Source organism: Megalobrama amblycephala, linkage group LG3 (genome assembly GCF_018812025.1).
Source record: "Megalobrama amblycephala isolate DHTTF-2021 linkage group LG3, ASM1881202v1, whole genome shotgun sequence".
In the NCBI taxonomy this organism is placed as follows: domain Eukaryota; kingdom Metazoa; phylum Chordata; class Actinopteri; order Cypriniformes; family Xenocyprididae; genus Megalobrama; species Megalobrama amblycephala.
In genome coordinates, this window is record NC_063046.1 from 61,565,712 (window position 1) to 61,590,472 (window position 24,761).

At 38.6% G+C, this 24,761-nt stretch overlaps 2 protein-coding genes across 2 annotated transcripts in view; one reads left to right on the forward strand and one right to left on the reverse strand.

The window, feature by feature from the left end:
• LOC125265875 (cytochrome P450 7A1) overlaps window positions 1-24,761 on the forward strand; it is a 62,333-nt gene that overhangs the window by 9,687 nt on the left and 27,885 nt on the right. The gene's annotated exons all lie outside the window — the stretch shown is intronic.
• On the reverse strand, window positions 12,616-16,775 carry sox17 (SRY-box transcription factor 17). Its single transcript, XM_048186425.1, has 2 exons — window positions 16,268-16,775; window positions 12,616-13,556 (listed from the first exon to the last, which is right to left on the reverse strand). The coding sequence occupies exons 1-2, from the start codon at window positions 16,542-16,544 to the stop codon at window positions 12,790-12,792; spliced, it is 1,044 nt and encodes a 347-aa protein (XP_048042382.1). The 5' UTR covers window positions 16,545-16,775; the 3' UTR covers window positions 12,616-12,789.

Here is a 24,761-nt window from a genome sequence, read left to right on the forward strand (position 1 = left end):
GAATTTCTTGGGTTAAGAGTATATCAACTTTCAGTTGTGTTTGCCTTATGTGTCAGATCAAGACGCATTTAATACTTTGCATTTGTAAAAGTAGTAGATATTTTGGAGCACCTAGCCCCATCCCTACCCTAAACCTACCCACTTCTCAACAACATAAAACATGTAACAGGCAAATAAATGTACAGTCATGGGTATTTATTGCAAAAAACGGTGTAAAAGTATTACAACTCGTGTTGCATTCCAAGTCTTCTGAAGCTATACGATTTCATTATATATGAAGAACAGAGTGGAAGGTTTTAATCACTGAAAATGATCCCGCACCATGAAGGCACGCAGTCATAGCTCATTCAAAAGGTACACCCGAACTTTAGCATGACGCAGTCGGTCTCGAGACACACAAAAGCCAATGGCATTTCACAATCAGAGCTGATGTAAAGCTTTTTCTGGGGGAAATAGCTGCATCCCAATTCAGAGGCTGCAACACGATGGTCGAAGCGAGCGTTGTCAAATGGGACGGTCTAGCCTACAGAGGATATATAATACACATGGGTAGGTTTAGGGGGTAGGTAGTTGGTTTACATGCTCAAACATTTCTAAATAGTGTAAATAAAATGAATGTAAATAAGTTTAAGTACCTGCATGTTGGAAAATAACGCTAAAGTGGTACCCTTTGGGTGACGCCGAGGTTGTTGAGAATATATATGTAGATATTTAGGTTACTCGATTAAATGTGTAGTATTTCAATTGGACAATTAATGTTAGCATTATTAATAAAGCTGGTTTGGTGGTCTATATGTCATGTCTCTGAATCCTTTCTATCCCAGATTGCAGTGGAGTATAATAGGATGAAATAGTAAAGAGGCTTAGCCTCACTGGGTAGCAGGTCTTCCTCGGTCTGTAAATGCTATTTATGCTCACTCAGACACTGGGTCAGCTTACTTGCACCAGAGCCACTACTGACATGGTCACCACTCTAATCAAATAAAACACTGGAAATATAGTAATGGCTCACAGTTTCCAATGTGAAGCTGCTATGTCAAAACAAGTGTGCATGTGTTTTTGTAACTTGGTGTTTTACATAGGCTAAACCTTTAAATTGAGGCACAGTAATAATGCAAGTTCAATGTTGAGACCTAGATTAAGGGGAGGGGAAACCTGTCGATAAACAGTCATTATTTTTGGAGTTAACTTATTTATTAATTAAATAAGAGATTTGAAGAACTGAATGAAAAATAAAATATTGTAACTAAAAACGAATATAATTTGGTGGCAAAATCCTTACCCTTCTTCCTTCAGTTGTGTATAGCTTGAGTACAGGGAAGCGCATGACCTCTGACATGTGATCTAACAGTGCTTCGAAGGAGTACGTTGTTCTCCTCTGCAGCGTCAGTGTGTGCTTCACTTCTGGCTCGCCATTACGGAACAGCACTAGCCGCTTTGGTGAGTGCAACAGGACCCGCTCGTTCCGTCTGGCGCTGTAGGTTCCGTGTTGAGCAGGGCTGTGTGTGTACCAAGCCAAGCGGCGGGCGCTAACAGGACGAGCGTGAAACCAGGGAGGCGGTTTCCGGCGCGCTCGTTCCAGGTCGATGGGTTTGACAGTTCGGCGATCAGAGCAGATGTAGGATTGACCATGATGTAGCTGGTCGAGGGACCGCACCGCCGTGTGACCACGAGGAGTTGTAATGGTGCGCACTCCAAACGGCAGCGGCACACGCTTGGACAGGCTATCTAAGAGAGCCTCGAAAGTTTTAAAGGTGCGGCTGTTGATGATCACAGGCAGACCACTGAACTGGGCATCGCCGCTTTTATAGAAGCACACACGTTTGGAGGCGGTTGTCTCGGTGATGAATGGCTGCCGTGATGTCATCTGAGTGTGACCACTGGCGCTGGACTGGGCCTGTGGAATAGCCTTCCGCACTACCGGAGCTTCGCTCATCATCGCAGTTTAAGCCGCATCCTACATGGAGGAATGCATGAAGAAAGAAACTCAACTGACAAAAATGAACTTAAGAATATTAGAAAACCTGCACATACAATCATGCTTTTGACCAAAACCACTCCAGTGAAAGCATTCCTTTTTTAAATATTATAAACCGTCCTGAAAAGACCAGCTGGAGAGAAATGTGCAACCCAGGCTCAATGGAAAAACGGCAAAATGATCTGATATTACATTGCATCTCGCACATTTCACGACAGTGTAATGTCCAGTGGGTGGCGCTAAAAGCCTGTTCAGTTTTATCTGGGAATGTTTTATTACGTTGATTGTTGTACGTATCGTGGCAGTTCTGAAGTGAGTGATGCTAAAAGGTTAACGCTCTGTCGCAATTGAAAATAATGTAGACTCGTACCCGAATCACAACTTCACATCACAACTGCACTGCTGTATCAGCTGAGCTGCCAAGCAAGTTTACTACGCCAGAGAAGACAAACATATAGAGCTGGTTATGTGATGCAAACGTCAAAATGTATTAGTTTACAAATCGTTTTGAGATCATAATATAGTATTGTGCAAGGAACAGCATGAAAATAAGTCTTTATTAATCGATAATCTGCGCCCGTAATCATACACTCTAAAAAATTCTGTGTTAAAACAACCCAAGTTGGGTTGAAAATGGACAAACCCAGCAAATGGGTTGTTTTAACCCAACATTTGGGTTAAATGTTTGCCCAACCTGCTGGGTTGTTTTATTTAACTCAACTATTGTTTAAAAATGACTGCATTGCTCGCTTAAAATGAACCCAAAGTATGTTGGAAATTAATTTTATTAATACGTTTAATGAATAATAATTAAACAATAAACATTTATTAAATTGCTTATTAATAAATGTTCACCTTTTGATTATTATTTACTCTAAAAAATGCTAGGTTAAATATGGACAAACCCAGGGATTGGGTTGTTTTCACCTAGCCATTTTTTTTCAATCAATTTTGGATTTATTTTTTTAGCCAGCAATATAGTAATATAGTAAAAGGCATGTTTTTGCTCACCCCCAATTAGGGGCAAATTTGTGGGGTATTTTAAGCTGAAACTTGACCAGACCAGAGACGTATATTACATCTTGTGAAAGAGGGCATAATAGGCGCCCTTTAACCCAACCTGCTGGGTTTGTCCATATTTGACCCAACTTAGGTTGTTTTTAACCCAGCATTTTTGTTGTGTTGTTGCCTCTAGTAATTATGTGCCTGATTTTTAATTTCCAACCTATTTTGGGTTCATTTTCAGCCATATAGTCATTTTTAAACAATAGTTGGGTTAAATAAAACTACCCAGCACGCTAGGCAAACATTTAACCCAATCGCTGGGTTTGTCCATTTTCAACCCAACTTGGGTTATTTTTAACCCAGCATTTTTTTGGAGTGTAATTTTGTATAAAAACGGTTAAAATTGCATGCTGTTTTACTGCCTCTAGAGTTCATTTCTGTTGGAAACGGAAGTTGTTGTTTGTTTTGGGGGTTTTTTTGGTTTTTTTTTTCTGCGTTTTGCAAACATGTAAGTAGAGGTAAGTTTTTCCAGTGAGCCTGTGTTGGAAATGTATTTTATGTCTTTTTATGTCTTTAATTGCTACAGCCCTTGGTCCAGCATCCAAAACACAACATATCTTTTCATCAGATTTGTTATAATATTTGAGATAATATTGGATCATATTTTCAACCACATTACAAATAAGCTTCGTGATTGCATATTCTTTAACCACCATTAAATCTATTATAGCGATACTGAATGTGCAGTAAACTCCGTTGTTCAAGCCTGTTTTTGTGGATTCGTACAGGTTTAATGGCAGGTGTTGTTTACTGTTCAACAGGTCCGGATTAATCCATCACTAGAACTGTTCCAGTCAGAGACACGCTCAAATAATCAGCCAATTTATCCAGTTAAAACCACTACATTATTATCGGCGAGGCTCTGTCTCATTTGGAGAGGAATAAGTGTTTTTTCATGGCTTATATAATAATCTTTCTTCAACCATTTAAAAATAATAGTAATAATAATGATTGGACAGTAAACAATACTATTACACACAACTTTGTAGAAAACAGAATTCTTTAAAAGGTAAACTATTAAAATATATTCATTCAATATAAATTTTAATAGTCAGAAGGACTCTATCATTAGGTTACAATAAGGAAATGGTAGTTGTTTTTTTTTCTTCTGTCCCTTAATGCTCTGAATACAGCTTTAGCCGTGGAAGATTTGCCCGGTAACAACAAAGCAGTTAAAGAAAACGCTTCACAAGACGCAAAAACACTACATTAAATGTACAGTCATAAATGTTGTAAAATACTCACTGTGTTCCTCATTTTGAGCAGGATTTAAGTTAATGTGAACATTTTGTCACGCATAAGCGCTGTCATATGCTCTTCAGAAAAGCCCTTCAGTGGAGACTGGAAGTTATTTTGAGCGACTGCTTCAGACTTCATTTGCTTAATCTTTGCTCACTTGTAATCTCACCAGCAGGGCTGGGCTGCGTGTGAGCTCCGCTGCACTCGCTCTTATCTAGCCTGTTGATCTATTATAGACACCAGGAGTCTCAATTTAGGCACCATCACCCTAGCCCAACTTGTTTCTTGGCTTGTCTTATGTAAGAAAAAAGACCTATCAATAAGTATATATAACAATATCTTATCAATGACATGCAATGAAAAAAACAACAAGTTTGAAGTTCATATCAAATCCAATCGATGATTATTAGAGTGTTATTATAAAAAAGAAAATAATACATTTAGTCCTGGTTCGCTTAGCGTTCACACTGTCATTTTAAACACCAAACAAATATACAAAAGAAATGGAAAACAAACATCCAAAACAACACTGTGAGCGAAACACGCTTGTTGTATGTGAGTACATGATGGTATTTTTAGTGGTTGAGAACACGTGAAGAGCTTCCCAGGTATAAAATAAAGTATATTTGAATGCACTAAAAAATACTTAAATACAAGCAAGTACGTTTGTAGTACATTCTTATTTTTGTGCTAAATAAAATTGTAAAAGTTATACACTATAAATACACTAATTAAAAGTATATTTCTACTTCAGCACATTTAAATACCACTAATACTTAAATTGATTTTTAGTGCATTGAAATAAAATATAATACCTCAAAAATAGAAGTTTTATTAGTGTATTTCCTAAAAGTGTGCTTTAAAAATTAGCTCAATCTTAGTAGACTTTTATATAGTAATCCTAAATTTAAATTAAATAGATTTTATTGAAAATATATGGTCCCACTTTATATTAAGTGGCCTTAACTACTATGTACTTACATTTAAATTAATCATTTGATACAATGCATTTATTGTGTACATATTACATTGTACTTATATTTTAAAAACACCTGCATGTAATTACATCTGTAATTAATTTCTGTAATTACATTTATAATTACTCTGTTGACCCATCGCTTACACCTTAACCCAACCTTAAACCTACCCAAACCACCAAACCTGTCCCTAACCTTACCCGTATCCACCTCAATAGCAGCAAAAGTGTTTTCCAATTCAATATGAACACAATAAGTACATTGTACTTAATTTTTGATGTAAGTACATAGTAGTTAAGGCCACTTAATATAAAATGGGACCAAATATATTACTGATATATAAGTACATTTTCCCAACTGTGGTGCTTAAGTACACTTAATATAAGTGCACCAATTAGCGCTAACACTTAAATTGATTTTAAGTATAGTCAGATAAAATAAACCAAATAGTGTTTTATAAGTGCGTTACTTAAAAGTGTGCTTTGAACGCTTTACATACATAAATAGTGGATTTTTATATATACTGTCACTACACTCTAAAAAATGCTGGGTTAAAAACAACCCAAGTTGGGTTGAAAATGGACAAACCCAGCAATTGGTTTTAACCCAGCGGTAGGGTTAAATGTTTGCCCAACCTGCTGGGTAGTTTTATTTAAACTAACTATTGTTTAAAAATTGCTGTATTGCTTAATTAAAATTAACCCAAAGTATGTTGGAAATGAACATTTATTAATGTTCAATGAATAATTATTAAACAATAAACATTTATTAAATTGCTTATTAATAAATTTATATTAATAAACTATTAAACAATTACATTTATATTAATAAACTATTAAAGCTTATTAATAAACATTCACCTTTTGTCTATTATTGTTGCCTCTAATTGCATCTGTTTTTTAATTTCCCAACTATTTTGGGTTCATTTTAAGCTAACCATATAGTCATTTTTAAACAATAGTTGGTTTAAATAAAACTACCCAGCAGGTTGGGCAAACATTTAACCCAACCACTGGGTTAAAACAACCCAATCGCTGGGTTTGTCCATTTTCAACCCAACTTGGGTTGTTTTTAACCCAGCATTTTTTAGAGTGTAATGGATTTTCAAGAAAAATACAGTAGAAATGTATTAATTACAAGTAAAACACCATTAACATATACTTAACTACATCATATAAAGGGAATATTAACATACAATACATTTATGTGTACAATACAATATAAATACATTTTGTATATATTTATTATATATTATTCTTATATTTTAAATAGTTCATCTATTTTCTGTCTGATGAATGTGTATGAATGATAGTATGTTAAAAGCACATTTAATTCATATTCATGGTGTCTCAAAATAGCACATTTGATGTTCTTAAGATTATCTTGTGACATCACATCCTGTTTTTGATTAGTTTAGATGTCTTTGGTCCATGTTGTGTTCATATTTAATTCGAATCGCACCGGATTGGAGCGATACACACTTCATCAGGGGTCTCGGTCCGCTTGTTTGGTGCGCACCAGCGTTCACACTTATTCAAATGAGCCGCACTATCCCGCCATGTGTTTACACACCCTAAGTGACACAATTATACTTAATATAACACACTTTAATTACAATCTCTGCAGCAGTGGCTCACTTATTGTTTATCCAGCATGGATTCTTACTGCCATCTCTCATCTGAGATATCTGGAATGTGTGTCTCTATATTTAACCCTTTGCAGTAGTCTAGGCGCCGGCTTCAGATCCCTAAGCGAACATGCTTACGCTAGGAAACTATCCAAGACATGTTTGGGATAAACATAGAATTTGTTTGATATGTCTGTGCAGGGCCTAAAATGTGGACACACATGCATAAATGACACAAAGCCAAACCAGCCTGTGTGTTATAACACAGTAAAACACAATAAAAGTGTTTAGAAGCAACATCCCATCCCTTTTTTAATTCCTAACACAGACCAGCACTGGTGTTGGCAGAATTGGTTATTTTCATAACACATATGCACAAATAAAAAGTGACAAAGCTGAGATAGCTCAAAATACTCCAACTAGAAACTACACATCCTTTACTAATTATTTAAAAAAGCACAAGAGCGCACCCTAAAGGCAATGTGTGAAATGTCATGTTTAACTGGAGAAGATGTAGACTGTCAGGTGTTTAAAAGATGAATCATTATAAATGACAAGTCTGTATAGATCACACATATCTTAAAGTCTTATATGAAAAAGCTATTTTTTATGCGTCTTAAAACACTGTGATTGGTGAAGAGAATAACACTGATTATCTCTTCATCACGGCACCTGTTAGTGGGTGGATATATTAGGCATCAAGTGAACATTTTGTCCTCAAAGTTGATGTGTTAGAAGCAGGAAAAATGGGCAAGCGTAAGGATTTGAGCGAGTTTGACAAGGACCAAATTGTGATGCTAGATGACTGGATCAGAGCATCTCCAAAACTGCAGCTCTTGTGGGGTGTTCCCGGTCTGCAGTGGTCAGTATCTATCAAAAGTGTCCAAGGAAGGAACAGTGGTGAACCGGAGACAGGGTCATTGAAGGCTGGCCCGTGTGGTCCGATCCAACAGACGAGCTCCTGTAGCTCAAACTGCTCCAGAAGTTAATGCTGGTTCTGATAGAAAGGTGTCAGAATACACAGTGCATCAGTTTGTTGCGTATGGAGCTGCAGACCAGTCAGGGTGACCATGCTGACCCCTGTCCACCGCCGAAAGAGCCAACAGTGGACACGTGAGCATCAGAACTGGACCACGGAGCAATGGAAGAAGGTCTGGTCTGATGAATCACGTTTTCTTCTACATCACGTAGATGGCCGGGTGCATGTGCGTCTCTTACCTGGGGAACACATGGCACCAGGATGCACTCTGGGAAGAAGGCAAGTCGGTGTGATGCTTTGGGCAATGTTCTGCTGGGAAACCTTGGGTCCTGCCATCCATGTGGATGTTACTTTGACACGTACCACCTATCTAAGCATTGTTGCAGACCATGTTCAGCCTTTCATGGAAACGGTATTCCCTGGTGGCTGTGGCTCTTTCAGCAGGATAATGCTCCTGCCACAAAGCAAAAATGGTTCAGGAATGGTTTGAGGAGCACAACAACGAGTTTGCGGTGTGGCCTCCAAATTCCCCAGATCTCAATCTAATCGAGCATCTGTGGGATGTGCTGAACAAACAAGCCCGATCCATGGAGGATCCACCTCACATCTTACAGGACTTAAAGGATCTGCTGCTAACATCTTGGTGCAGATCCCACAGCACACCTTCAGGGGTCTAGAGGAGTCCATGCCTCGACGGGTCCACAAAAGAGGGACCAACACAATATTAGGAAGGTGCTCATAATGTTATGCCTGATCAGTGTATATCCTCGTTGGTAAACCATAGAGGGATGTGGAAAGGGCGAAATGCCACTTAAATGGTATTACTGGCAATTGTCCAGTAATGAAGTGTCTCTTTGCACCAAGTTCACAGTAGCTCCGCCCACCATCAACCTGATTGATCCAGACAAAATGACAAAAGAAACCTGTCTGATAACAGGATCACCTTTTACTGAACTATTTTCCCGTCGCATATCAACTCAGAGAGGAGTTCATTTTAAATAAAAATTAAGAAAATATTCGAAAAGTAGAAATAAAGTGCCTAACAGGTATTTTAGTGGGAGTAAAGTGTTTATCGTGTAGGGGAGGACTTTATAGTTGAAATCAGGGCCCGAGCACTGATGGTGTGAGGACGCTACTGTAATCGCTCGGTCAATTCTTCTTCTTCTCTGAAATAAATCACATTTTTGACGGCCTAAACGTCCTCAAAATCTCATAAAACTTTGCACACTTGTCAGAAGTGTGTCTGACATGGGTTTCAGAATTAGGTGTGGCAAAATGGCACAATAGCGCCACCTACAAAATTTCAATTAAGCGCCTTTTGCGCTACTTTTCATGTACAAGTATGAAATTCAGTAGACGCATATAACAGCCCAATACCTACAAAAAAGTCAAAATTTGAAAACCAACAGGAAGTGAGATATTTTGAATTTTTGAATTTGAAAAACATCGAACTTTAACGAACTCCTCCTAGAGCTTTAATCAGATCAACATCATATTTGGGCTTTGCGATGTTAAATGGTGACGATCTAGAGTCTGTCCGTGGCGGCCTGACAAAGTTCGATGTTTCGCCATGAGAGAGGAAGTTGTTGTAACTCAGGCATAACGATCCGATCTGCCCCAAACTTCACATGTTTGAACACATCTACACTGTAAAAAATGACCGTGATTTTAACAGTAAAAGACTGTAAAAATGCTGCGGTGAAAAACTGTTGATTGGTTTACAGAAAGTTTCCGTACTATATACGGTGAATAACTGTAATAGATCTAATGGTACATTTAATGTAATTTTACGGTAAAATACCGTTAAATTCACAGTTTTTGGAAGTGAAAATAACAATTCATTGTAAAATTTACAGTGAAAAACCGTATATTGACATTCCCACAATTCCCTGCGTGACACTTCACATTTGATATATTTTCGTTGAAATAACTCTGTTTCTTCTTAGTTTTTCTCATTTTTTTCTAATCAGTTATGTACATTAGGGTTTTATGTTACATCTAATGTTGTTAAATTAATGTTTATTGCATTTTTAAAATTTCATGCATGTTACCATGATGGTGTTTAGTGTGTGTGTGAATGACACTGTGTGCACCTCTATATGTTAGTATTGTGCTTCTCAGCTTGTGGAAAAGCTGCTTGTGATGAACTTTGATTCATCATGTGACTCTCATCACCACTGGGTTTGGTGACTGTCAGTGTATTATAAAGGTACAAAACAGATATTAGTACTTCATTAGGTTGGTAAATTAACATTATATCAGTTAATGAAATACGTTATTTTACCGTAAATTTAACAGATTTAAAATGTAAAATTCACATGTAACTCCGTAAGTATGTTTACGGTTTGATGTCATTTTTACAGTATTGTTCTGGTAACCACAGCTGCCGGTATTTTTCCGTAGAAACAACGGGATTTTTTTTACAGTGTACATGACAATATAGCGCCAAAGCGCCACCTGTTGGCAGCAGGAAGTTTGCTGCGTCGAAATGACTTTGCCTCATTTCTCCTGTATTTACTCGCTTACATGCATGTCACCCGCTGTTCACTGTTTTCCAGGTGCCCTTTCATCGCTGCTTGCAGCTTTAATTGAAGTTGTAATTAGAATTTAAACAACTGATTCCTGACATGAAGAACTTTGCAACTCTGATGCTGTTTTTCCTGTTTATTACTGTGAAGCTGCTTTGAAGGAATCTGACTGAATAAAATAGACCGCTGTTAGGTGGATACTAACACAAAAGTAATGAAATGAAAAAAATTAATGTGTTTTTACACTTGCTATTCTGCAGGTGCAAATGTGGAACTTGTACGATAAACAGGAACATCGGTGTGAAGCTTCTCTGAGACGCGTGTTTGAAACTCATTTACACACAAACAGACCTGTTTCAACTTACTTTACACACACTTACTCAGTATTCCTGTTACAATCAGCTACATTTAGAGGTTTACTTCACTAACACACAAATAACAAAAGAATCCATGTGTGTCAGTTATATTTATACATCTAAGGGTCAAATCAGTGGAAAAAATAGCTTATTGTGTCACTGTGTAGAGCTACTGCAGTGTGAGGCTATATTTAGCAGCAGCACAACTGGACTGGGATTGGGAAAGCCGTGCTTATGAAAGTGATAAGGCCAGGGAGGAGACACATATTTCAAGGATTATAAAATCCTGTCACATCGACACACACACACACATACACTTCTGTGCATTTACTGTAACTTTCATCCAAGCTTTGAGGCAGAGAAGCACAATGTCTTCGAGAAACAGCTGCAATCTATGGGACGTCTCCTGTCTGAATATGCCTTTATATGTGTGTGTGTGTGTGTGATCTGCTCCAACGATTGTCTTCCTCTCAAACACAAAACTTTATTTATTAAACACACTCAACTGTGTCCCACCCATATAAAAATAAAATTCATTAATATCTCAAATGTTCTTCCTAGATGAATTAATTAGATGAAATGGAGAGCGAAAGTCTAAGATTTATTCGTAATCTCACACGCTCCCACAATAAGAGACCTCAACAGTATCTCAAACTGTGCCCAGGTCAGGGTAAATCTGCAATAAAAAGTCAATTTAAATGTAAAAAAGAAAGTTTCATAAGGAACATTTGATACTCGCATGTTAAACTCCATTAAGTCTTCTAAGCAATAACATTTTCCTATTTGCTGTTTATGTGAGTCAGTGCGTGTTGCTTTCACAGTTCCTGTTTTTTGACTTTATTGTGCCTGCGTAATCTGTTCGCTCACATGCGTGCTAGAGTTAATAAAGATCTCTGTTTAGTAAAGGCTTCACAGATTATCATCACATTTAAGCCATGTGTGCCAAAAGAGCAGTACGCCTTTAAAAACTGAACTCATTTTAACACGAGACGCTGTAACAGACGCGAGCCGTCTAGCGCGTTCACATTGAGAAACAATGGAAAACTCTGTGTGAACCGGTTCTAACACAAGCATGAACATGCACACATTTACACACAATAGAAGGTTGAGCTTATTTATAGATTGAATGCAGTGAAGAGTGACGCGGTCGAGAGGGAATTAACGTGAACAAAGCAACAAACACAATATTGTGCTTTACTTTTTATTTTTTTGAAAAATGCAACAACAAAAAAACAATAATGATAAAATAAAAAAATAAAATAATTAACAGAAAGTGACTCTGAAAGGGTATTGCTGTACACTTCAAAAAATGCTGGGTTAAAAACAACCCGAGTTGGGTTGAAAATGGACAAACCCAGAGATTGGGTTAAATCCTGTTTTATTAAACCCAACTATTGTGTAAAAATTACTGTTTTGCTGTCTTAAAATGAACCCAAAATATGCTGGAAATTAAAAATCAGACACATCTAGAGGCAACAATAGTGATCAAAAGGTGAACATTAATTAATAAGCAATTTAATAAATATTTATTGCTCAATTATTCATTAAACTTATGTTCATAAACATATTAATAAATGTTAATTTCCAACATATTTTGGGTTCATTTTAAGCAATATAGTCATTTTTAAACAAAACTACCCAGCATGTTGGTTAAACATTTAACTCAATTTTCAACCCAACTTGGGTTGTTTTTAACCCAGAGTACAGTTCACTTTACACTGACAATATTTTCTGCTTGCATTCACTACTGGAGGAAAAACATTTTCTTTCTAGAGATTTTTGCACCAGAATTTTTCATGAGTGTTTCTGTCCTGCTTTACAGAAAGAGAAAGATGTAAATTTCGAGCATATAGACGGACCCAAAGCTAACAAACGAACAAAACTCTGCCGTTTTAATGGGTTCAGCTACTGAAACAAGTCTGAAAACAAATGAAGGGCCTCTGTGGGAAATTAGACAAGTTGTTGATTGAAACTAAAAAATAATCAGTGTGATTAATCAAGTTCATATTCAGGTTTTATCAAAAAGAGTGTCCAGTCTGCTCAGGAGTTACTGTAGCCGCAGTAGTACACAGCGTTGCTGGCGTCAGACAGTACGGTGGAGATGAGCTCGGACCCCTGCAGAGGAGCCTGAGGGACCCCGTAAATCAGACACTGATCAAACTCCACCTCATCCACCATCTGACCGGCACCGGCCTGCGAGTGTGGATCAGTCAGGGCGTGTTTGTGTGTATGAAAGGAAGATTCCTCAAAGGGACGCTTCGGCTGAGAGTTGGAGAAGACGTCTAAAGTTGAAGGGAAAGCTTGATGAGAAGAAGAAGAAGAAAGGCTTCTGTTAAAAATGCTGTGAGAGATGGAGTTATTGTGACTCTCGTTATAAAGCTGCTGATTGAGCTGTGTTTGGTTGGGATCGGTGTGTGTGTAAGTGATGCCGTGTTCCTGGAAGTGTTGATGGTATCTGCATGATGACTGCTGGTGACTGTCCTGAAGATGGCCAGAAAACCCCGTGGCCCCGGCGTCCATCGGAGACGGGTCGGGTGTCGGCAGGCTGTAGGACTCGAACGACTGGCTCTCGCTGTACGGAGGCAGTCCTGAGTAACCCACGCCCTCCATGCCCAGGAGCGCCTGCGCGTCGCCCAGCCCTGACAGCAGAAAGCCGGAGTCCAGACGCTTCGTCCGCTTCACCTGTTTGCGACGCCGTGGCCGGTATTTGTAGTTCGGGTGGTCTTGCATATGTTTCGCTCGCAGGCGTTCGGCCTCCTCCACAAACGGACGTTTGTCCACCATTGGTAAAGCTTTCCATGACTTACCTGGAGATGATATGAAAGTGGATTTAATATGATGCATTTAAGAGACTTGAGCAGTTTAATTAATAATATTCACTCTAAAAATAGCTGTTAATAAACGAAACAAATTTACACAGTAAAATACAGTTTTTCCATTGAAACAGTAATATACCGTATAAACAACGTATTCTGGGTAATATTATTTGCCGTTTTCGAGAAAGTAGCCTATAGGCCTCTTCAACGCTATCGCATTTAAGGATTTTTATAAACCCCAGTGACGGGGAGGTTTAGGGGCGGGGTTAGGGGTTGGTCATTCGTACGAATTCATACAAATTTCACAACTCGTAAAATACGTACGATTTAGCAAAAAACTATCGTACGAGTGAGGTCTTTTGAATTAGCCACCTCGTAAAATATGTACGAATTGCCGTGAAATTGGGTTGGCCTCTTTTCTTAAAATGACAAATATTACCCAGAATGCATTGTTTTTATGGTATATTACTTCTGTGAATTACAATGCATTCTGGGTAGTATTATTTGTCGTTTTCAAGAAAGTAGCCTATAGGCCTCTTCAACTATCTCACAGCCAATTCGTACGTATTTTACAAGGTGGCTAATTCATACGATTTGCCTAAACCCCAGTGACGGGCGGGGTTAGGGGCGGGGTTTGGGGTAGATCATTTGTACGAATTCATACGAATTTGACAACTCATATAATACGTACTGTATGATTTAGCAAAAAAACATATGAATTCATACGAGTTAGCCACCTTGTAAAATACGTAAGAATTGCCATGAGATCAGGTTGGCCTCTTTTCTTAAAATGATAGATATTACCCAGAATGCTTTGTTTTTATGATCTATTACTTTTGTACATTACAATACATTCTGGGTAATATTATTTGTTGTTTTCGAGAAAGTAGCCCATAGGATAATTTCTCAAAAACAATAAATATTACCCAGAATGCTTTGTTTTTACATTATAATCTGTATATTACAATGCATTCTGGGTAATATTATTTGTTGTGTTTGAGAAAGTAGCATTTAGGCCTCTTCAACGCTATCGCATCGAACGATTTTTATAAACCCCAGTGACGGGGAGGTTTAGGGGTGGGGTTAGGGGTAGGTCATTTGTACGAATTCATACATATTTCGCAACTCGTAAAATACGTACGATTTTGCAAAAAACATACAAAATCGTACGAGTGAGGTCGTTTGAATTAGCCACCTCGTAAAATATGTACGAATTGCCGTGAGATTGGGTTGGCCTCTTTTCTTAAAATGACAAATATTACCCAGAATGCATTGTTTTTACGGTATATTACTTCTGTGAATTACAATACATTCTGGGTAATATTATTTGTTGTTTTCGAGAAAGTAGCCTATAGGATAATTTCTCAAAAACGATAAATATTACCCAGAATGCTTTGTTTTTACAGTATAATCTGTATATTACAATGCATTCTGGGTAATATTATTTGTTGTTTTTTAAGAAAGTAGCCTATAGGCCTCTTCAACGGTATCTCGTGGCTAATTCGTACGATTTGTCTAAACCCCAGTGACGGGTAGGTTTAGGGGCGGCGTTAGGTCATTTGTACGAATTCATACGAACTCGTAAAATATGTACGATTTAGCAAAAACGATTTAGCGTATGAGTGAGGTTGTACAAATTAGCCACCTCGTAAAATACGTACAAATTGCCGTGAGATTGGGTTGGCTTCTTTTTTTTATGACAAATATTACCCAGAATGCATTGTTTTTATGGTATATTACTCTTTGAATGGAAAACTGTGTAAATTTTAGTTTTTTACAGTTATTTTTTAGAGTCTTTAGCCGAACAAATGAAGCAGAATATCCACACACAAAGAGCAGAATAAAAATACAGTTCCAGAATGTGTGTCTCGAATTGTTTCTTATTAAACTTACTGATAAATAATCTGATTGTACCTGCAAATTACATTATTATAAAGCAACAGTATATAAAATATAAAATATATTTGGAGCAGTAAATTTGTGTCATAATAAAAAATATAAATGCATATTGCAAAGTTACGTGTGGTTCACTGTCAACATTGATTATTCATAATTGGTTTAACTTATTTGACACAGTATAGATTCACAGCTTTAAAAATATGAAAATGTGGTTATTTTAAGATGATGTAGTTACATTAAATAAGTACTGAGTAATATTAATTAACTACATGCACTTACTATTGAGTTACGATTAGGGTTTGGTTTAGGGTCAGTTACTTGTAAGTATGCACAATTTATTGTTGATACTATAGTAAGTAAAATAAAGTGTTAAAATAAAGAGTTACCAAAAATGTTTCCGGTAAAAATGCAAGTAATAATAAAAAAGTGTAAAACTGTTGCAAATAGTTTCAGAAAATAAGTTAAACATTTTGCACAAATGAAAACTCACTTTACGCATTCATGCTGAATTATATTAATATATGACATAAAATTCGACTTTTGGATCTACGTGTAAATCTGCGTAAACTCCAGTTCTTGTTTTAATTTGATGCCAATATGCATATTTCTCACAAAGCTACATTTTAAAACTGCAATTTGACTTTTAAAACAATCCGGCCTGGCAGTAATAATGATTTAAACAAAGATTCAAAGATGATTATTTTAATTTGAATAATTCTGTTTTTTTCCCTGCTGACTTAATGATTCTATCTATTTTTAGTAAAATGAATAAATAAATAAATAATGCAAATTTCTCTACTCACCAAGCATTTTACTCAGCTCTGCGTTGTGCAGGTCCGGGTTTTGCTGCGCGAGCCTCTTGCGCTCATCTTTCGCCCACACCATGAACGCGTTCATCGGCCTGCGGATGCGCGGCTCGCTCTTCGCGCGCCCGGGAGTCTCGTGCTTTGCTTTGGAGTCCGAGGGCGGACTGAGCGGGTCCACCCACGCGCACTGCCTCGCGCCAGGCATCATGACTGAGCTGGTGCCTCGGGTCTGGCTCGGGTCGTCACTGGCGTAACCCGCATCGGGACTGCTCATCTCCTACACGCAGCGCGCGCGTGTCTTTGGTGATCACCGATGAATCTAACCTCTGGGTGGCCTGGAAACCTCCTTCAATGAATGTACTCTGCTTAGTTTCCTTGTGTTGAGTGCATACAGTATGTTCAACAGTAAGGTCAGAAGTGCACAGTGAGGTTTCAGGCAGCTTTAAACTCAGAAGCCACCAATGGCGACCTGTGGGCGGACCGCGCCGCGGAAGGTGTGAAGGAATCCGCAGTGCGCGTTTCATCCCCCGGGAGACGCGAGATATTTTTGCGACTTGCGAGGGCCACGTTTTGAGAAATATAACGCATGTAACACACAAAAAGTGAATAACCACAACACTTCGACATGTGTTTTGTCAGTTGAGCCTGGTGAGAAGTTCTTAGGACTTCTGTTTGCGAGTGTTTATTAATGATCAAAACACACTGCATGTAATTTAACTTTTACTGAAGCATTTTTATCTTCTTTCTAGGAGGCATATGCTTAAAAAGAATGTGTTAGTATGTGTTTTTGTTTGTTATGATGATAAAAAGTGCGAGACTTTAATGGTTTAGCCGCAAGCATACACTTTTTGACAAGAAATAATATCAAGTGGTTGAATGTTTCTCGTTGGTTGGCACGTATATTAAGGGTTAAATGTTTGCCATACGGATACGATAAATGCAACGTTTGGTTTAGGATTAATATCCTGCCAGGAGATATAACCGACCTGAATTTGCAAACAGTAGTAGGAGAAGGATTGTCACACTGATAAGCGCGCGCGAAGAGAAAGGTGTTACTTTGTATACAGTTAGTGTATTAAATAGAAGTTACTCTCACGCTCTCATCGAGTTTTAGTCAGTAAATATAAAGTAGCTGTTTTGTTTCAAACTCTGATTTTTGACCGACAGGCTTTAGTTACAAAACAGCTAGTGATCTTTAAAATGTGCAGTGTTTTGTTTTAACATATCTAATGCAATTTATATTAATATAAATTATTTTAAACTATTGAATATTGGGGTCTGATAATATTGCTGTTGCCACAGTAAAGTGACCCCTGTGGTAAAACCACTATAGGCTAATGCAAGGCTTACTGTGGATTAGTGAAAGCTTTAAAATATGCATGTAAATTGTGAATGTTCATGTTTTGAGAACTAAAGGTCCCTGTCTGCTCGTGTGCAGTGTTACGGGAGCAATTGGGAACTTTATCAAAACCACATCCTATTTTCTGCCCACCTTGATTTACATTTTTCACTCTTTGTGTTGTAATGGCTTATCAGAAGAGCATTTTATTTTTCTTTCTTTATCAATGTAGTATGTCAGAGCAATGGAAGCTTGTTTTCTGCCATGAAATAAAAAATAAAAAAGGCAATTGCAAATTATCTCACAATTCTAACATTTTTTCTTGCAGTTGCGAGATATAAATTTACAATTACGAGATATAAAGTCAGAATTGCGAGATATAAAGTCAGAGTTGCGAGATATAAAGTCAGAATTGCGAGATATAAAGTCAGAGTTGCGAGATATAAAGTCAGAACTGCGAGATATAAAGTCAGAATTGCGAGTTATAAAGTCAGAATTGCGAGATATAAAGTCAGAATTGCGAGTTATAAAGTCAGGATTGCGAGATATAAAGTCAGAATTGCGAGATAAATTCAGAATTGCGAGATATAAAGTCAGAACTGCGAGATATAAAGTCAGAATTGCGAGATATAAAGTCAGAATTGCCTGATATAAAGTCAGAATTGCGAGATATAAAGTCAGAATTGCGAGATATAAAGTCAGAATTGCGAGATATAAAGTCAGAATTGCCTGATATAAAGTCAGAATTGCCTGATATAAAGTCAGAATTGCGAGATATAAAGTCAGAATTGCCTGATATAAAGTCAGAATTGCCTGATATAAAGTCAGAATTGCGAGATATAAAGTCAGAATTGCGAGATATAAAGTCAGAATTGCCTGATATAAAGTCAGAATTGCCTGATATAAAGTCAGAATTGCGAGATATAAAGTCAGAATTGCGAGATATAAAGTCAGAATTGCCTGATATAAAGTCAGAATTGCCTGATATAAAGTCAGAATTGCCTGATATAAAGTCAGAATTGCGAGATATAAAGTCAGAATTGCGAGATATAAAGTCAGAATTGCCTGATATAAAGTCAGAATTGCCTGATATAAAGTCAGAATTGCCTGATATAAAGTCAGAATTGCCTGATATAAAGTCAGAATTGCCTGATATAAAGTCAGAATTGCGAGATATAAAGTCAGAATTGCCTGATATAAAGTCAGAATTGCCTGATATAAAGTCAGAATTGCCTGATATAAAGTCAGAATTGCGAGATATAAAGTCAGAATTGCGAGATATAAAGTCAGAATTGCCTGATATAAAGTCAGAATTGCCTGATATAAAGTCAGAATTGCCTGATATAAAGTCAGAATTGCGAGATATAAAGTCAGAATTGCGAGGACAGAATTTATATCTCACAATTTATTACGCAATTCTGACTTTATAACTCACTAATTTGAGTTTAAATCTCGCAATTCTGAGAAAAAAAGTCAGAATTGTGAGATAAAAAGTTAGTGGCGGAAACAAGCTTCCGTACAGAGAATGCAAACTCCAGATTCATGAAGAGACAGAATCACTGCAATTCTGCCTGTATTGTCCCTCCATTCTGGCACATAGGTAATGCCCTCCGTACTGGCATTGAAATACATCAACTATTTTACTTGTGAAGAACCAGCAGGCCATATCTGTGTGTGTGTGTGTCTGTGTGTGAGCGAGCGGTGAGTGCGAACACATATACAGCTTCCGTCTGACTCATGTAAAGTCCCCCGGCACTCAGGAGCCAGTGCTATTGTGTAATTCCCCACAAAGGCCTGCCTGGCGACAGTATGTGTGTATATTCGTAAGTGTGAGTCTATGTCTGTGGGGGACAGGGTGTGTGTGTGTCTGAAGGCGGACAGTATGTGCTTCTACGCCAAGGACAGGAAGCAGTTTGTGGGGGACAGGAAATGCAGGCTGAAGCTCTAGTCTAGATAAGGGCGAGAGACCTCTCCCATACACAAAACACACACTTATATAAAAATAGGGACGTTTTATAAACTTCTGCTGTTTTTATATACAGCTAGTTATACATATTAAAACCTAGCCCTGAAAACTTTTGCATTTTTCCAACTAAAAACACACCCCTCACTCCATCCCAGTCTCCCCAAGGCCTTACTGGTGCCTCACATACATGTTAACACCCTAAAAAAGCTATAAATGTCTAATGGGACCTGGTGGTATCAAGGTCAGTAATAGAGAGAGAACCCAAATGCAGGTAAGAAAAAGAAAAGGGGAGAAGGCAGAAAAAGACCCAACAGGGTCAGAACTAGTGGCAACTCCAGGACATTTTTAATGGGGTGGTCAGAGGGGGACAGTAAAAAACCTATGGGTAGCACACTAAAACTTGCACTGAAAAAATTGTGAACCTACATTTGTAATTTCAAGATCTATTTTTACTTTATCTAACCCACAACATTAAATTAATTTCTTTGATTCATCAGGTTGATATGCAGATTAAACTACATTTTTGACTTGCATGGAACCTGTTGATTTAGATGTTCTTGCATAAAGCACATTGTTTAGGAATGAACTGTAAAAAAAAAAAAAAAAAAAAAAAAAAACTTCACTGTTTCCTGCAATTGTAATTCCTGTGTAAATACATTTAGCTTATACTAGTGATGCACTGAAATGAAACTTTAGGATGAATTTGGCCGAAAACCAATACAAATGAAAATAAAGTTTATTTAATAATCAATTCAAAATGCTCCTCCCTAGAGTTATTTTGTTTCTAGTTAACTAATGAGTTATGGTCATTGAATAGCTTTCCTGAGGTAAATGTGACAAGCTGTTTTATTGACGTTTTTCCACATTTGAAACACTCGTTGAGCGATTACATAAGACTTGTTGTCTCCTTAGCAAAGGGCAACTTAGGGAGGGGAATAAAGCGGACCATAGAAAAGCAATCCAACACAGTAAGGTCCACCGATTTACTGGAGGGGTGAAGGCCTATGACAAAGTCCAAGGCAATGTGGGACCAAGGATGGAGGGGGATGGCGAGGGAGGCATGTTGGATGATTTATTCTGGGCACAGACTGAGCAGGCAACAACAAACTGATAGACTTCTTGAGAAATGGAAGGCAATCCTCAATCCTGGGGTGTGTTTCCTGAAGCCAACAATGGTCCGTTGTTACCAACATACCAACCATAGTTGAGTAACAATGTTTTTGGGAAGAGCATCCCTGGATGGCAAGCCTTGGTAAGTGGCTCTACGGGAGGGCAGGATCAATTTAGGCACAACTGGCATCCCATGGGCACCTCAGCTGACCAAAGTGCCTCCCTGACCCCCACCTCGACATGCCAAATGGCCAGGTGATAGGTTCAGGAATACGACTGTAGTCTGGGCCAGCGAACTGGTGGGACATGGCATCTGTCTTAACATTTTCGGAGCCTTAATGGTAAGATAAGTTAAATCTGAAATGCCCAAAGTACTGTTCATTCAGACAGGAACAGGTAATGGGAGTAACAGGCACAAGGTTGCACTTTACCATTCCCCAGGGTTCACTGGGAAAGGATCACCCCAACACCAACCTCTGAGGCATCCACCTCCACAATGAACTGCCACTCAGGATCTGTAAATGGTAAAATGGGTGCAGAATAGAAACAGACCTCTGAAAGGACTAGGACCAGAGAAAGGGAGTCCTTGTGGAGGTGGAAGCCAGCAAGATTACACCGGTCTGGCTAAATATAAGCAAATCCAAGAACCACTGCAGCGCCTTGTGAGAATCAAGAATCGACAGATCAGAGACAGATGATTGGGTCAATGTGGATCTGCCGCCTCCTACTGTGGAACAGAGAGCAGAGACAAGTTAGTACCCAAACAATGCCTAAAACAGAAAGGGCTCCAGGAAGGAATAGAATTTCAAGTCCACACAATCTCCACATTGAGTTTCAGTAGCTAGGGATGTCTCAGCACAACAAAAGCACCCAAACAATGCCTAAGACAGAAAGGGCTCCAGTCAGAAGAGCCTAGAGAGGAGTGGCCAAGAAGGAATCCATAAAGTTGTCCTCAGCCCCAGAGTCCACCAGAACAGAGTGTGAGATGAGTTATACCGCTTCACAGTGGCAGGGAAAAGAGTAGAGGGTGTGGGGGTCATTGATGTGAGTTTTCCCCGACTACTGTCGAGTATTGACTTTTAACGGACAGGTAGAAGCAAAGTGTATGGATCTGGCACCGTAAAGGCACAGTCCTCTTTAGCCGTGAGACGGGTCCGGCCAGCTTGCATGGGCTCAGGTTCCACCAAGGATACAGGATGAGGGCTGAGAGATGAAATCTGAGCACACCCTTGCCCCAAATGAGCAGCACAGTTAAGACAGTGCAATTATCCACACTGATGGCCAGGTCCACCAGGTCATCAAACTGTATCAGGAGCTCATTGGCAGATACCTCATCCTGGATTTCATCTATGAGAACCATGTAGGAACTGGTCCCATGGCTGTGCATGAAGCAGCCAGGGTTCGAAACTGGATTGAGAAGTCAGAACCTGAACGGTCCCCATGGTGGAGCAAAACCAGATGTTGTGCTGCCTCCATCCCATACACTGATCGGCCAAACACCTTGACTACCTTAGCTTCAAAATCCTTAAAGGAGAGCAGTGCCACAGTGCAGTTCCCCATTCACAGACATGGCCAGTCAACAGCAGACTTGGAATAAAATGGGCAGACCAGAGAGGAGGCAACTTGGAGTCCTTACTGAGGTGGTGGTCAACAGACATGGAAACCAGAGATCCAGTAGAAGTCTGGATGGTGAAGCTGGTGCTCAGGCAGACAAAGACAAGCCAAGGAGTGTGCTGGCTTGGAACCCAGGGTGGACAAGGTCGAAAATCAGGAGGCAACATGGAGAAGTTTGTTTACACATACTACTGACATCATAAAAATACAGTCGATTATGTTCCAAATCATATGTATTTAAGTTAAATATTTCCTCATGAAAATCAATGACCTTTTTAAAGTCAAAGCCTTGCCAACCACACATACTGTACGTACAAAAACACATAATATGCTGGGGAACACTGATTATTGCAATAGTTAATCATTTTAATGAGCATTTGTGTAGAGACTAGGAATAGCACACTTCCTGTAAATCAGAGGCCAAGGCATGAGTGAGAGAGAGAGAGAGAGAGGTGTGATATATGTGGAGGGCATAGACAGAAGGAGCTTGAAAAGAAAAAGGGCGTCGGAGAGAGAAAAGTGCGAGTTATATATTGTTTTAACTGCCCCATTGTTCTCCTAAATCTCATAGATGACCTGGGAAATACGACCTGAGTTTAGCTTTGGTGAGAAAATGTCAGAGTCAGATATTTTAGGCCACCGCATGCACACAGACTCAAACACAGACAAATCAAACACTGAATATTGACTCTGACTTTATTGAGTGAACCGCTTTGATTCAGAGATAGACGCGTTTGAATAAAAGTTAATCATCATCTGTCGGTGTGCATCAGTGTATGTGGAATTGATCTCTCACAAATCTATGTGTGTCATACATGACCAGTTAGGGTACTAATGAGAAAAAAAGTAAAATTACACACACACACAATGGTGGATGTGGTCGCTTTGAACTGACATTCAGTTGTGTGCAGATCAGTGCTTCTCAATCCTGATCCTGGCGACCGACCGCTCTGCACATTTTATATCTCTATCTTATCGAACACACCTGGTTCAGAACATCAGCTCATTAGGAGAGAGCTCCAAGAACTGAGTGTGTCAGATAAAGGAGACAAAATATGCAAAACGTAGACAAAAATTGAGATCCACTGGTGTAGATTCTTTAAAAATTGTGTTCCACAGATGAGAGTCATGCATGTTTGGAACGACATGAGGGTGGGTGAATAATGACAGGATCTTCGTTTTCTGTGAACTGTTTCTTTTGACTTCAATTTGAATATTATTTAAGAAACTCTATTCTCCCCAGAAGCAAACTGTGTTGATTCTATCTCTTAGATCACACCTTAGACTATTTCTCCTCATTTATTTCCCACAGCATGTCATATCACCCATCATGCACTGCTTCTCTCTCACTCTCCATTTATAATTCTCTTCTTACAATTAGAGTTTCTCTCACACTCAGATGGAGGTAAAGATGGCTTGTTGGTTCTCACAGCTGTAGTTTGAGTAAATGTGTTTGGCTGTTTTTGACATGTTTTGGCTGAATTATTACCGTTTTAACCAGTAATATGTCCTCACTAGTCCGTTGTCATAATATTTCACTATATAAGTGAGGATATTTGGCTCTTACAAGTATAGCCAAACCTGAACACACACACACACAACACACATACACACAGCACAGAGATAACGAGAAGTGATTTCACACTTTAGCCCTTGTACTACTTCCCATGAGTGGGTCAGCTGAGCAGCTTCCCTCTTCTGATCTCTACATAGATAAAGTGCCTGTCACTCAAAACACACACGTTAACTCTAGTTCTAACTCTAACCCACATCCAGAAAACTAAAAAATATGGCTAAGTAGGTACACACACACTAATCTCTCCTTTAAAGTAAGTCTATAAGATATTAGTCTTGTGTTAAGGCATCATTTAAAAGTTTTTTTTTTCTTTGCTGGGTCTCATACGGGCTCTTTAGATGCATGTATGTGCGAATGGTCCTGATGTCAACACTTCATAGGAAGGTTTAAAAGTCCTGGCTCAGCACCATCCCAAATAGACCTTATCCACACAGAAAACCTTTATCAGATGGCCTTGTGGCCTTACAATAACACAAGCGCTATCAGTCGAGCGCAGGCTATATCTGGCATCCCTGCCCTATAACAACAATAAATACGCTGAGTTATGCGTCCAACCTCATTCCAACAACAACAAATAGGCTTAAAAAAACTGAATAATTGGAACAACTCAACTTTAACCATATTTTAAAGCTTTTTAGTCTCTCTATATTTTCTCAAAAAACTGTTTGCAGTATGAGTCATCTTGAGATGCACACTCATAGTTGTTTTAATTTCAAATAAAGATCAACTATATATCCATCCATCCATTCTCCAAACTGCTGGTCCTCTGTAGGGTCGTGGGGATGCTGGAGTCAATCCTTTAGTGTCCTTGTTAGCGAGCCCGCCTCCCATGCTGGTGACTCAGGTTCAAATCCCACTTGGCAATTTCTAAACCAGGGGTGTCCAA

What these genes read in the sequence shown, in the direction of transcription:
- sox17 (XM_048186425.1), bottom strand. Translation starts at nt 16,544, where the DNA reads ATGAGCAGTCCCGATGCGGGTTACGCCAGTGACGACCCGAGCCAGACC. An exon ending in AGAGCTGAGTAAAATGCTTG is followed by an intron (nt 13,557 to 16,267) that starts GTGAGTAGAGAA and finishes TATCATCTCCAG; the next exon opens with GTAAGTCATGGAAAGCTTTA.